Source organism: Mus caroli, chromosome 11 (assembly GCF_900094665.2).
Source record: "Mus caroli chromosome 11, CAROLI_EIJ_v1.1, whole genome shotgun sequence".
Lineage (NCBI taxonomy): Eukaryota > Metazoa > Chordata > Mammalia > Rodentia > Muridae > Mus > Mus caroli.
Genome location: NC_034580.1, coordinates 5,532,179 through 5,545,170, shown reverse-complemented (window position 1 = coordinate 5,545,170; position 12,992 = coordinate 5,532,179). Strand labels below are relative to the sequence as shown.

The 12,992-nt window shown below is 42.0% G+C and overlaps 1 protein-coding gene across 1 annotated transcript in view; it reads left to right on the top strand.

Annotated features, from left to right (window-relative positions):
• The window catches only part of Pkd1l1 (polycystin 1 like 1, transient receptor potential channel interacting), a 154,494-nt gene extending 146,216 nt beyond the window's left edge, over positions 1-8,278 (top strand). The window contains 1 exon segment of the mRNA XM_021178465.1: positions 8,180-8,278. Coding sequence (XP_021034124.1) covers positions 8,180-8,278 — 99 coding nt within the window.
• Positions 8,279-12,992: the final 4,714 nt, after the last annotated feature.

Below are 12,992 nucleotides of genomic sequence, written 5' to 3'. Positions count from 1 at the left end.
AGCCCAGAGATGGTCCCACCCACAAGGGGCCTTTCCCCCTTGATCACTAATTGAGAAAATGCCTTACAGTTGGATCTCATGGAGGCATTTCCTCAACTAAAGCTCCTTTCTCTGTGATAACTCCAGCTGTGTCAAGTTGACACAAAATTAGCCAGTACACCCTCCTACTCAAGTAGGGATGAAGATGAAAGCCTGAGGGCGGGAGGGCAAAGTGAGACTACATCAAATCCCACTAATATGTCATTGTTGTTCAAGAACATGAACTGGAAAAGGTAATGGAGAGATGATAAATTAAAAACTATGAAGAATGAAGGTAGAGATATGAGTGAAATGAAGGGAAAGGGAAAGAAAAATTAAAGTTATGTAAAAGAAAACCTAAATAGAAAAGAAAGAACATTATTAAGAGGAAGAGGAAAGACCAAGAGATTTTAAAGGAAGAAGGGAAAGGAGAGGTTGAGGAGAAGGCAGGGAAAACATTGCCTAAGAATGAAAAGTTAGGTAAATATAAGAAGGGAAATAAAAACTCAAAACAAAAGTATTTGGAAAACAAAAAACAGAGGCCTTCCATGTAAGCTAGTGGAGCATCCACTACTTCCCTGTGACCTGGTTAAAGGGAAGAGTCAATTCTAAGAATTGGCCATTCCAAAAAGAAAAAGACTAATAGCTTTGGAATCCACAGAGGTGACAACAGACACCAACTAGTGACAAGCACTAGTTGAACAAACCAGACATTGCTCCAATGGTGTGGCTACCGGGCAGAGGTGGGGAAGCACCAGCCCCACCCAAAAGATAAGAATAAGCCAGAGCCTTCACAAGCCCCAGATGCAGCTGCAGGCTTTGATGAGACAATGATTCCTCAGGCTAATGAGTCAGCAGCAATGAGAAGCATGGCTCTGTCTTTCTATGACTCAGGGGGCATCCGAGAAGCTTAAGCCTGAGAGAGATCCTAGTTTGGAAAAGAGAGCTATCCTGAAGGATGGTGACAGCTAAGTTCAGCCTGCCACAGCCCCAGGTTGTGACACAGCCTATGACCCAGATAGAACATGGAACGCTCAGAGGTGCAGCTTGTGGGAAGCTACATTCAGATTATGAAGAGCAGGACCTCAGTCTCAGTGGCCAAATGCCAATCTCTTTAGCTGAGATATCACTGGATTTTGAAAGCTGTAAGCCTAAAGTGAATCTACTTGTAGAGGCACCATCTCCTTTTTAGTGCTGTAGAGCATGAGAAGGTAGCATTTCTTCAGCAGAGTGAGCAACACTTAGGGAATCTTCAAATGGATGGATCTAGAAAGTACAGTATTAAACAAGATGACCCAAACTTGAAACACAAAGTACACAGATGTGATGATCCTAGTCTATTGTGTATGTGTGTGTGCATATCAACAGATATAAGTGTGAGGAAAACCTAAAACACCAGAGAGAAGACGGAGAGAGGAGACCAACAGATGAAGAACAGTGGAACTTAAAAGTGGAAAAGAGAGTCAGGCAGTATTGGCGCATGCCTTTAATACCAGCACTTGGGAGGCAAAGGCAGACAGATCTCTATGAGTTCAAGACCATCCTGGTATACAGAGTGAGTTCAAGAAATCCAGAGTTACATCGAGGAAACCCTGTCTTGGGAGGAAAAGTGGGGTGGGGGTAGACTGGCAGAGATCAAGTTTGGCAGAGGATAAGGGAGAAGGCGGGAAGGAAAAGCATTACATTAAAAAGAATGTCCTAATATTATTTAACTCATATGCTAATTTCAGTTATTAACTTTAAAAAGAAGGGGCAATAATTCTGACTGAGGGCAAAATAGATTGAATAAATTATACAAGAATCATACAAACTATCAGCCCTAAACTTGGTTCTTTGAAAAGCTGAACAGGATTCATGAATGCCTATCAAACTGACCAGAAGAATGAGAGGGCCCAGTCAAACTAGAGATGCAACGAGAGGTTACTACAGGTTCCAGTGACATTCAGATAATTGTTAATAGTTCAAAAACATATCTTCAAAAATGGAAGTCTCAAAAATGGATAAGTTCTGAGATATTGTGGCTTACCAAAGTTAAGCCAAGAACATATAAGCACATAGATTTACAACAAGCAGTGAGGTTGACGGAGCAATAAAAATGTCCCCTAACAAAGAAAAGGCCCCAAATCAATGGATTAGTGTGCACATTTACCAGCCCTTTAAGGAAGAGCCAACAACGACACTCCCCAGACTGTTTCACCGAGTAGAACACCACAAGCTCATTATATCCGGATGCTATAACCAGATATTGATGCTACATAAGAATAGACCAATATATCTGAGATGCATTAAGATTAATCACCATGATCAAGTTGGTTTCATGCCAGGAATTTCAAGGTCATTTAACATATGAAAAACAATATTACATGTAAGCAAACATGAGGACTGAAGTCACACAATTATCTCAAAATACAAAGTTTAATATCTTTTCATCAGATGTTCCATAAGTCAATTAGGATCATACTTTACATAATGACAGCTATGTATGGTCACTATCTATGTATTGTTATTAAACACACAACATTTTAGTGAGTGGCAGAGAACTGAAAACATTCCTAAGGCCAGGAATACAGTAAGAGTAACCTGTCTCTCTGCTCTACTCCATTAAAGTGCAGGAAGCTTCAGCTAGACCAGGAAGGTGAGAAAACCAAAGAGGAAACACAGTAGCTCAAGAAGCCAAGTTATCCCTTTGCAGTGAGCATGACCTTATACATCAAATCACCGAAGACTCACTAGGACATGCTCAAAGTAGAGAGGCACAATACAAAGTCAGCACACAAACTTGGTAGAGAAAAAAGGGGAGCCGAATGGTGGTGCACAACACCGTTAATCCCAGCACTCAGCAGGCAGAGGCAGGCAGATCTGGTCTGTGGAGCAAGCTGCAGGACAGACAGGGCTACACAGAGAAACCCTGTCTTCAAAACAAAACACAGAAGAAAAAAGAAAAGAAAAGAAGCTAAATAAGGGAAAATCAGCAACTTCAAAATAAAACAAATAAAATGCCCTCAATGAACATAACAAAGGAGGGGAAAGACATCTACTGTGAAAACTAGGATCCTGAAGAAAGAAGGTGGAGACACCAGGAGCATAAAGATCAAAGGTGATCATAGACTGACAGAACTGATGTTGTAAAATAGCTATATGACCAAAAGTATTTCATACATTCAGGGAAATCCCTATTAAAATATGCTAACACTCTTCACAGAACAAGAAAAAACAATCCCCAAATGAATATGGAGGCTCAGAAGTCCTTGGATAGCCACAGCAAACCTGACCAGAAAGAGCAAAGCTGTATATATAATAGCTCATTTCAGTGTTTTACCACAGAGCCATAGTAGCAACAACAGTTCTATGGTACTGGCCCACAAGCAGTCATGTATAAAGTGCTCTACAGCCTTAGCCTTCAGGAAAAGACAAGTTAAAGCTGCTTTGAAATTACATCATAATGGTTCTTCTCAGGTAAGTAAGGATAACAAATGCCAACAAGGACATGTCAACAAGGATACGGGGCATGAGAAACAGTTATACACTGTGGTGGGAGCACAAACTTGTACAGCCAGTAAAGAAGTCAGGATGAAAAGTCCTCAAAAATCTAAAAATAGAACAACCATGTGATCCAACCATGATACTCACAAGCAGCTCAGTTAAAGACTTGATTCCAAGTTAGTTTCCTGCAGACATGTTTGCAGGTCCATGTTTACTGCTCCACTATGCACAGTAACTAGAAAATGGAACCAGCCACCACCAGGCAAATAGATATAATGTGGAGTGTGTGTACAATGGAATATTTCAGTCATAAAAATATGAAGTTGTGGCAGTCAGTATGATATCATAGCACTTGCAGGAAATGGAATGGAACTGGAGATCACCATGTGAATCAAAATAAGTCACACTTAGACAAAAACCACATTTCTTCCTCTTAAATGCAGAATCTAGATTTGTGTGTCTCTGGTGTGTGTGTATGTGTGTGTGAGTGCGTGTGTGTGCATGCATCCATGAATATCCATACACATGTTGTCTTAGAGTTTCCATTCTGTGAAGAGGCACCATGACCAAGGCAACTCATGTAAAGGACATTTAATTGGGACATTTACAGGTTCAGAGGTTCAGTCCATTATCATCAAGGCAGGAGCATGGCAGCATCCAGGCAGTCATGGTGCTATAGGAGCTGACAGTTTTATATCTTGTTCTAAAGGCAAATAGGAGAAGACTGGCTTCAGGCAGCTAGAATAAAGATCTTAAAGCCCATACCCACAATGGCACACCTATTCCAACAAGGCCAAACCTACTACAACAAGGCCACCCCTCCTAATAGTGCCACTCCCTGTGTCAAGCATATTCAAAACACCACATGTGTTCAGGAAAATAAAAAGGGGACTATAAGGTGTAAGGGAACAATCTGAAGGGAATAGAATGTGAGGAAAGGGAGGGTAATGGAAGTTGTATGACAAGGGACAGAAGGAGAGACTATGGAGAAGGAAGCTAGAGGAGAGTGGGACAGGGGAGATAGGAGAAGATGGCAGGAGAGGCAACAGGAACAAAGTACAACCATGCATATGTGTGAGCAGGACACAATGAAACCTATCCATTAGTATGCTAACTTAACAACGAGTGAAAAATAAACAGACTTTTAAATGCTGCTTACTACAGAGTCAGCAAAAATCAGAACAAACAGGTCTGGACCTGCCATCCCAACTGACCTATTAGTCTTCTGTGGGTTTTGGTTTGGTTTTTGTTTGTTTGTTTTCCAGTTTGGGTAGGCAGGTAAATGTCTCTTATCTTCCATTTTTATCTGGAAGCAGTTTATTAAAATGCAATTATCACACCAAGCCTAGCGGCACAGGCCAGTGACCCCACATGGCTGTGGAGCAGAGCAAAGGACATATGTGGTGGAGAGACCTCCAGGTCTGGTCCTGCATCGTCAGAGCTCCCGGCTACTCACTTAGCTGAGGACCAGCCTGCTGAAGAACCTATGAAGGAGGCAGACTACACTTGGCCCCTGGGGTCTGAAATTGACTGCTGAATTGTCTCCGGCATCATTTTCTCCTGGTTTTTGCAGCTGCTTGGGAAACAGCTTCTCCTTCCATAGTGGCCCTCCCACACTGAGGATTCTCTCACATCTTGGTCAGTCTGTGACAACCCACCAGACTGCTACCAAAACTCACTCTAGTGATTACTGAAGCTGAACATTTATGTATGCTTGTTGATCACTTTCTAATAAATAAATTGCCTTTCATATATTTACCCTATTTATCGATCAGAAATAGGCCTAATTTTTATTATTAGTTAGTTAGCTAATTAGTTATTTAATTTAAGACTCTATTCTAAGGGGTCATGTTGCTATATAAATTAGATTTTTAGCTCCAAGAATAGGTAAAGGCAGAGAAGTCGGTAGTTTTGAAAGGTCATGGTTCTGGGTTAGGACCATGTCTTGGGGACACAATGGTGGTTAAATTAATCTACATTTATTCCAGAGAACCTTGGAAGCAGGGCCAACCTCAAAGGACCACAGATGGACTGGGCTCTGGGCACAGTGTGGCTATACTTCTGTCCCCCTATCCAGTAAGGTAGCTCAGACAGCAGCTGGTCTCTCTCACAAATTCATTCTCTCATTCATATTCATTCTCTCTCTCCTCTCTCTCTCTCTCTCTCTCTCTCTCTCTCTCTCTCTCTCTCTCATGCATGTATCTGGTAATTGCTTACTAGAAACCAAACATTTTCCTAAATTTTGGGGGGTCTTAAGATTTTAATTACTATGAAGTATATTGTTGTATATTATCACCTTTTTCAAACTGAGAAAATTGAGGCCTGGGCCCCAACCTGGGAAGCCATTTCTGAACCAGGGCACATTGGCTCAGGGTTGCATGCTAACCACCATGCTCCCTGGCATCTTTGTGGGCGTGGGAACCTCCTTCTGACATTTTACACGTATATAATTAGTTGATTTTCAAATTCCTGTGACACAACACAAGGCAACATAACTTAAGAGACAAAGAGTTTATTTGGGCTCATGGTTTTAGGTGATTCTGTCCACCTTACAGGGAAAGGCATTCAGAACAGTCATGCTTTGCCATGGCCAGTCCCCACATAGCAGCTAAAATGGAATCCAAAAGAGCGAGTCATGAACCAGGGCTTGGCTCTACCTTCCAGGACCCACCCTCTACTATTTTCCTTAACCATGGAGGTGCCAAAAACTTTCAAAGCAGTACCACTGGCTGAGAACCAAGTGTTCAAACACACAGCCAACACCACTACATAATTTTGCCTGCCATCTCATTTTACAGGTTAGATGAGCTAAGGTTTGAATAAGCTGTTAATCCTTCAGTTCAAAGAAACCAAGGTGAAAATCCTGGTTCATACGTCATCAGTCCATGGCCAAAGCTCACGGTTCATAGTTTGGCTTTTCCTGAATGTTTTGTTTGCCAGTTGTCCCTGAGCTGAGCATGGCTGTATTCCTGTTCAGTTGTTTTATGCCTCTGCCTAACATTGAAAGCCTGAAATCTTATTTTATAGGCTTTGTTCTCCCTGTTGAGTCTGTTTCTGCAAGTTATCATAAAGATCTAATAATGCGCAGAGCAAGACCAGAACAGTATCTACTTAATATAAAATTTCTGAAATAAAGTCCTATTTTGTAAAGTGAACAGTAGAATGTTTTTGAGCTAATAGCTCTCTCTCCCTCTCTCTTTTTTCCTTGGCTTGACTAATTCAGTATAAAATGGTTATTCAAACTCAGCTTTGAAGTCAGCGAAGCTACTGTGTTTGAACTCATTTTTAAAGTCCACATTCCCAGATCAGAATTTGCTAAGGAGATTATTAAATTTGGAATACAAGCCCATATTCTTGGCTACTCTCTTGTTCTGAAAGGCCTAGTTTAGTGTGTGTGTGCTGATGGAAACAGATGAACCATGTAGCATTACCAGGGAATCCATCTCCGACCTGACAAAAAGCACAACGGGACATTTTTGCAGACAACAAATTTACAGGGAGACTATAATGCAAATTTATATCATAAATCTCAAGTAGTATTTATAACAAATACTACTTATATTTCAAATCCAGAAAGTATGAAACTAAGAAATTTTAACATTGAACCCAAGAGGCCATAGGGAGATAAATAGCAGTAAAGAACATGGGGATATAACCATTACAGAGATAGGCATGGAGGCTAATTAAGTGGAAAACAGAGGACCGGTACAGAGATGACACCAAAGGGTGGTATTTTGAAAAGAATGCCAAGGCGTGGAAATCTGTAGTTGAGCTAATAGAGAAACAGAGACATCTCAGGTCAATAAGAAGCAAAATAAACACACAAAAGACAAATTCACCCCACCAGCAAAAAACAAACAAAAACCATAATAAAATAATACCACCATCTTGAGCATAACACTTATGAAAAGATGAGTTTTCATAAAATGAAATATGAAAATTACCCATTTTATAGAAACATGCAATCAATTTTGCAGGGAAAACAGAAAACCTAAAGCACAGACATTAAAGAAATAGCATCAGAAACCCAGTGGCACTCAAATTAAGAGAGTAACAGCAGCAGTCTCTATCAGACAAACGTTCAGGAAGCAGCTGCCTTGATAATACACATGTTCTTCTGCAACTTTAAAATAGGAGGGAGATGCAAGAAGCCTGTTCTGTGAAGCCAGAACAAGCTTGACTTTTGCAAAGCAAGTGGAAATGACTGAGTATTTTACAGGAAATGAAAATGTAAGAGCAATGTCACTAGGCTGAGGGATTGTCAGGAGTTGGGGGTGGGGCAATGGTAGAGCATCTGTCCAGCCCTGGGGTTTGTCTCCAGCTCTGCAAACAAGGGCAAAGACCATCTCGCTAATTAATGCTCCTCATTTCAAAAATCTGAAGTAAAACACTAACACAATTCAGCTGGCTCTAATGAGGACATGAGAAGTGGGTTTGTCCTGGAAATGGATCCATGGTTCTGCAGAGGAAAATAGATTAATGTAATCTATCACATGGCACAACGAGAAGCAAAGGCAATACATAAAACTCAACACTGGTTCATAATAAAATCATGCATGCTGGTAATGAGGGAAATGGGATGCCGATGCTAAGCCAATGATAAACATCATAACTAACCACGCAGGCTCAGAAGCAGTCCCATAAAAATGGACATGTGTTTCTTGCCTCTGTTCTGCAGGTAGAAAACCCGGGGCTGAGAGATGATGAAAGCCACAGACTAAAGGGATGTGCACAGGAGACCAGGAACTCAAATAGTGCTCAAGCAGAGGAGACCTGATTGTTCATTCTCCTCCCCAGATCACGACAGTCAACTGACAAAAAACCTTAGAAGACCAACATACCAAAAATTACTGGCATCCCCCACTAGCAACTGGGAACTGCAGAAGTTAAAATCATTATGGGGTACCACCAACAGCTGCGCTACCCTGGCACATCTAGGAGGTGGTATGCATGCTACTTACTTTTTGAATGTATTAACCGCTACTGTAAAACATGAGAGAAAACCTACATGAGTGGAGATTCCATGTTTACATAACATGTTCCCACCAAGTTAGTGTGCTACATCAATATGTTTTTCACTTAAATGCCAGGGAGTCTCTGAAACTTGGTACATTCCCAGAAGTTCAAGTCAAGTAGCAAAGAGCCTAGAATAGCTAAGAAAAATGTTTGTAAAGCAGACAAATGGAAGAGCTTGAAGCTCAACACCATAGGCTGTTGCCAAAAATGTAACTTTTCCTCAACTGGAAAAGCCATGCCTTCCTTCATGCTCTCACCTAGGCACACATGTTTCTGATTCTATTCAGGGTCAAACCCTGCTCTCCACTTTGAGAGCAGAACAGTGGATTAACCCAACACAATGGTGATTGGTTGTGGCTTCCCTTCCAGTGGGTGGCACATGAGATAACAAGATATACTGCAATCGTGGATAGCTATTGGGAGCCAACTGTCAGGAGGAAAAATCAAGTGAGTAGGAGAGTTGCATTTCAGAGAAGAGGAGTGAAGAAGGCTCTTTGGCCAAGGAAAAGAAGCTTGAGTGAGGTGCAGAGAGCTACACAGCCTTCCCAGGTAACAGAAGCGACAAGGAGGAGGAACAGGATGGGAATCAGAATGGGAGGGATGGTATATGCTTCTGAAACACAGTGAGCAGAAGTCTCATCAGCAGGAGGAAACAGGTGAACAAAGCAGCCAGCAGCCCTGCTGTGGTCAGCCTTGTTGACATCGATCACAAATGTCACTGTAACTATATGCCCCAAAGAACACACCAACTGAATGCATAAAGACTTAACCCTGCTGTGATGTAACCAGGAAACTGAAGTAGAAGAGATGGAGGAGAGGTAGCCTGGCATCCTCCAGGATGAGGTGGACACCTCTTGGGAAAGTCTGTGTTATGACTGTGTAGCCAGAACAGCCAGGGTGCATTTTGGGATGTCAGGTCCAGATGTCATGACCAGAAACTCTGAGCACCTGTAAGCTAAGCAGCCGGAGAGGTGCTCTGTGCAGGACTAAGTGGATCTTTTACATGACCAAGGGGAAATGAGGGACACCACTAAAAGGTGCTGAGACTGTCCCTATATCAAAATAAGTCAGAATCACACCTCAGACTTCAGGACCTCAAGCTCCTAGATTGTTCAAAACATCATGAAAAAAGTAAAACTGATACAACATTTTAGAGAAAAAAAGGGAATAATTATTGTTTGGGAATTATTTAAATGTAGGAACTAATTGCCTAAATGAAAAGCACAACACAACTCAAAACTTTTAAAAAATGAGTCGAGAGTGATGGCGCACATCTTTAATCCCCGTGCTCAGGAGGCAGAGGAGGCAGATCCCAGTGAGCTTGAGACCAGCATGGTCTACAAAGCAAGTTCCATGACAGTAGAGCTGTTATACACAGGAAACCCTGTTGAAAGAAAGAAAAGAAAAGAAAAGAAAAGAAAAGAGAAGAGAAGAGAAGAGAAGAGAAGAGAAGAGAAGAGAAGAGAAGAAAGAAAGGGAGAAAGAAAGAGAAAAAAGAAAGAAAAATAAAAGAAAAAAGAAAGAAGAAAAGAAAAAGAAAGATAATTTAAAAATAAATTACTATTTAAAATTAAGGAGAACCTACTACTACCATTTTCCCAAATTAGTATAATCCTTAACTGCATCCTAAGTACTTACCCTGGTACCCACAGTTACCCTCATTAATGAAGCCCTCCTTCACACCAACAGGAAAAGGTCACTACAGAAACACTACTGGTCAGAATGTAGAAAATACCCAGTGAAGAGTACCCACTTAATACATCTATAGCACAACCCTTATATTCTCTGTTCCTAAAAGGTCAGAGAACATCAAGAAGGGGACGAAAGATGGAAAGAGCCAGAAAACCAGGAAGTCGGGACCAGACTTAGACATAACAGGAAAACTGTTCCCATGAAATCTCAACAATATGGCTGCTGAAAGAAGACCTGGACAATGATTCCACCAGTTGACATGCCAACATGGATGGAGTCTCAGTTCCCTCCCAACCAGATGAAGGACTATAGGCAATTAAAACTTGCTAGAATTTTTCTGTGAAACAAGAACTCATGAACAAATTGAGAAGACAAGCATCTAGGAGATAGTGGGCCAAATTACTCCAGGCAACTGTGAAAGAGTTAGTGTACTGGACCTACATAGAACCACTCCCAGCCAATCAGAAGCAAGCATGTCTGTTATCCAGATAAATGATGTGAAAAAGCAAAGGGCAGAAAGGCAGAACACCCAGTCCTGTTTATGACAAGCCCACAGCAGCTGTGGACAATCAAGGAAACGCTTCATAAATGGCTGCCTCGTCACTCAACACCCAGCAGCTTAGCCCGAATCAAAGGGTCTCCAACACAAGGGGTAGCCAGGAAATGGAGGAGCAAGAAAATTCCCAGATGTAGCAGGGGATTCAGAGCCCCAGGATTGCTGGAGAAAACAACCAGGCATGTCACAGATCCACTTCTCATAAACATGGGGAGAGGGGACAAATGTCAGGTGGCTGTACGCCAAGAGATCTGGCTCTCCCACAGGCTTCTTGGGTGGATGGAGACGGCCAAGCTTTGCCTGTTCTTTCCTGGGGAGGCCAATCAGAGTGAGGCTATAGCTTACTTGGAGAGAAAACCCCTTAGATCCCCAGACTCAGGACCTTGTCTGTCCCTTGTTCATGATGGATCCTCTGGGGACTCCAGGCCATGGTGTGGACCATGAGCCTCAGGGGACCAGCTTATTTATGTCAATACTGCTATAGCTTTCCTTGTGCCTGTGAAGATATTCTAGAAGGAAGCTGTGTCTACAGAGACTGAGTGACTACAACTGCATTGAAGTGGGAAAATTGGAATGTTGCAAGTCCAGAGCCAAATTATTTGGGGTTATCTTTAGCCCCTTAGTTGCCATTTATTGCTCTCCTTTGTATATGATATGTCACCATTTGTTACCATTGGGTAAATCTTTTGGAATGTATGAATAGACCTCTTGTTTCCACCAACTAATGTACTAAGACTGCTGTTAGATAGCACCTAAGGCTTACAACAGTTTCTTCTGCTTTGCTGCAGCCCGCCTACCTGATATACCCACCAGTGTATTTGAAAGGTGGGTTGATTTATCCCTTTGCTTGTTCTGTTGCTATATAAAAATGTTCAAGAAATTGATACTGAAGATGTCAGCTCAGGAACTTTAGAAAATTCCACCTGGCCCCTCCCCTCCTGGAAGAGAACCCCTCTGGAAGGGAGAGGCTAATTAACATTCCTCAGACCGTGAAGGGGGTTGGGGGGTGGGGGCATGGAACCGACCATCAGCCACCTGTGGGTGGGGGAGGCCCAGAGAACGTAGACACGTTCCATGACCTTTGGCCACCTACAGACAAGGGAAGTCCTTGCCACCTCATTCCCTAAAGACCAATCAGTTTAAACATCACACTGTTCTGCCAATCACATTGTACCTAATGGCTGCTGCTCTGAAAATTGTATAAAGCTCACTGTACGAGCTACGCAGGGTTGCTACTTCTCCTTCGCATGTAGGATGACCCCAAAGAGTTGAAACAATAAATTCCTCTTGATTTTTGCATTAATTCCCGACTCTGTGTCATTGACTCAGGGAGTCCCTAATAAGCTAAGACTGACCAGAGTCTTACAATACCTCACTGGAATATGGTATTTGTAGAGTTCTAAATCTGGGTTCCCTGTTATTCTCATTTGGCTCCAGAATAAACTGTCTTCTTTTCTTTTGTGGTGGGAGCTGTTTCTCTCATTGAAATAAGTAACGATGTCTCCTGTCTCTGCTACAGGAACCTTGAGTCTTCTGCCATTACACTTGAAGTTGGAGCAGCCAAACTTGTGAACAAGTAGGGGGTGAAATCTCACACCTGCTGTAGCCTTGGAAGCAGCTATCTCCATCCACCATTCTCAGGGTTGGCTTTAGTGTCACGAGGAAGTTGCTAGTCTAGCCAATCAGAAAAATAAGGTAGAAAGCATCCATTGTCAGCCTCTGGCCTCCAAACACACACACATGCACGCCTGCACACATGGGCATAAATGTTTGCAAAGTCAGAAATATAATTTCATATGGAAACATCCATCAAATTAAAACATCCATCAAACCAGAAGCCTGGGAAAAGCATTGGTAATTAAGCTAATAGCAAGGAAATAGGAGACACTTTCTTAATAATAGTAATAGTAGTAGTAGTAGTAGTAGAAAAGAGTATGATGAAGAAAGAGAAGAAAGAAGAGGAAGAAGAAGTAAGAAGAAGAAAGATGAAGGAACAAGAAGAAGAAAGATGGAGGAGAAGACGGAGGAGGAGGAGGAGGAGAAGGAGAAGAAGGAGGAAGGAGAAGAAGGAGGAAGGAGGAAGGAGAAGGGAGAAGGGAGAAGGGAGAAGAAGGAGAAGGAGAAGGAGAAGGAGAAGGAGAAGGAGAAGGAGGAGAAGGAGAAGGAGAAGGAGAAGGAGAAGGAGAAGGAGAAGAAGAAGAAGAAGAAGAAGAAGAAGAAGAAGAAG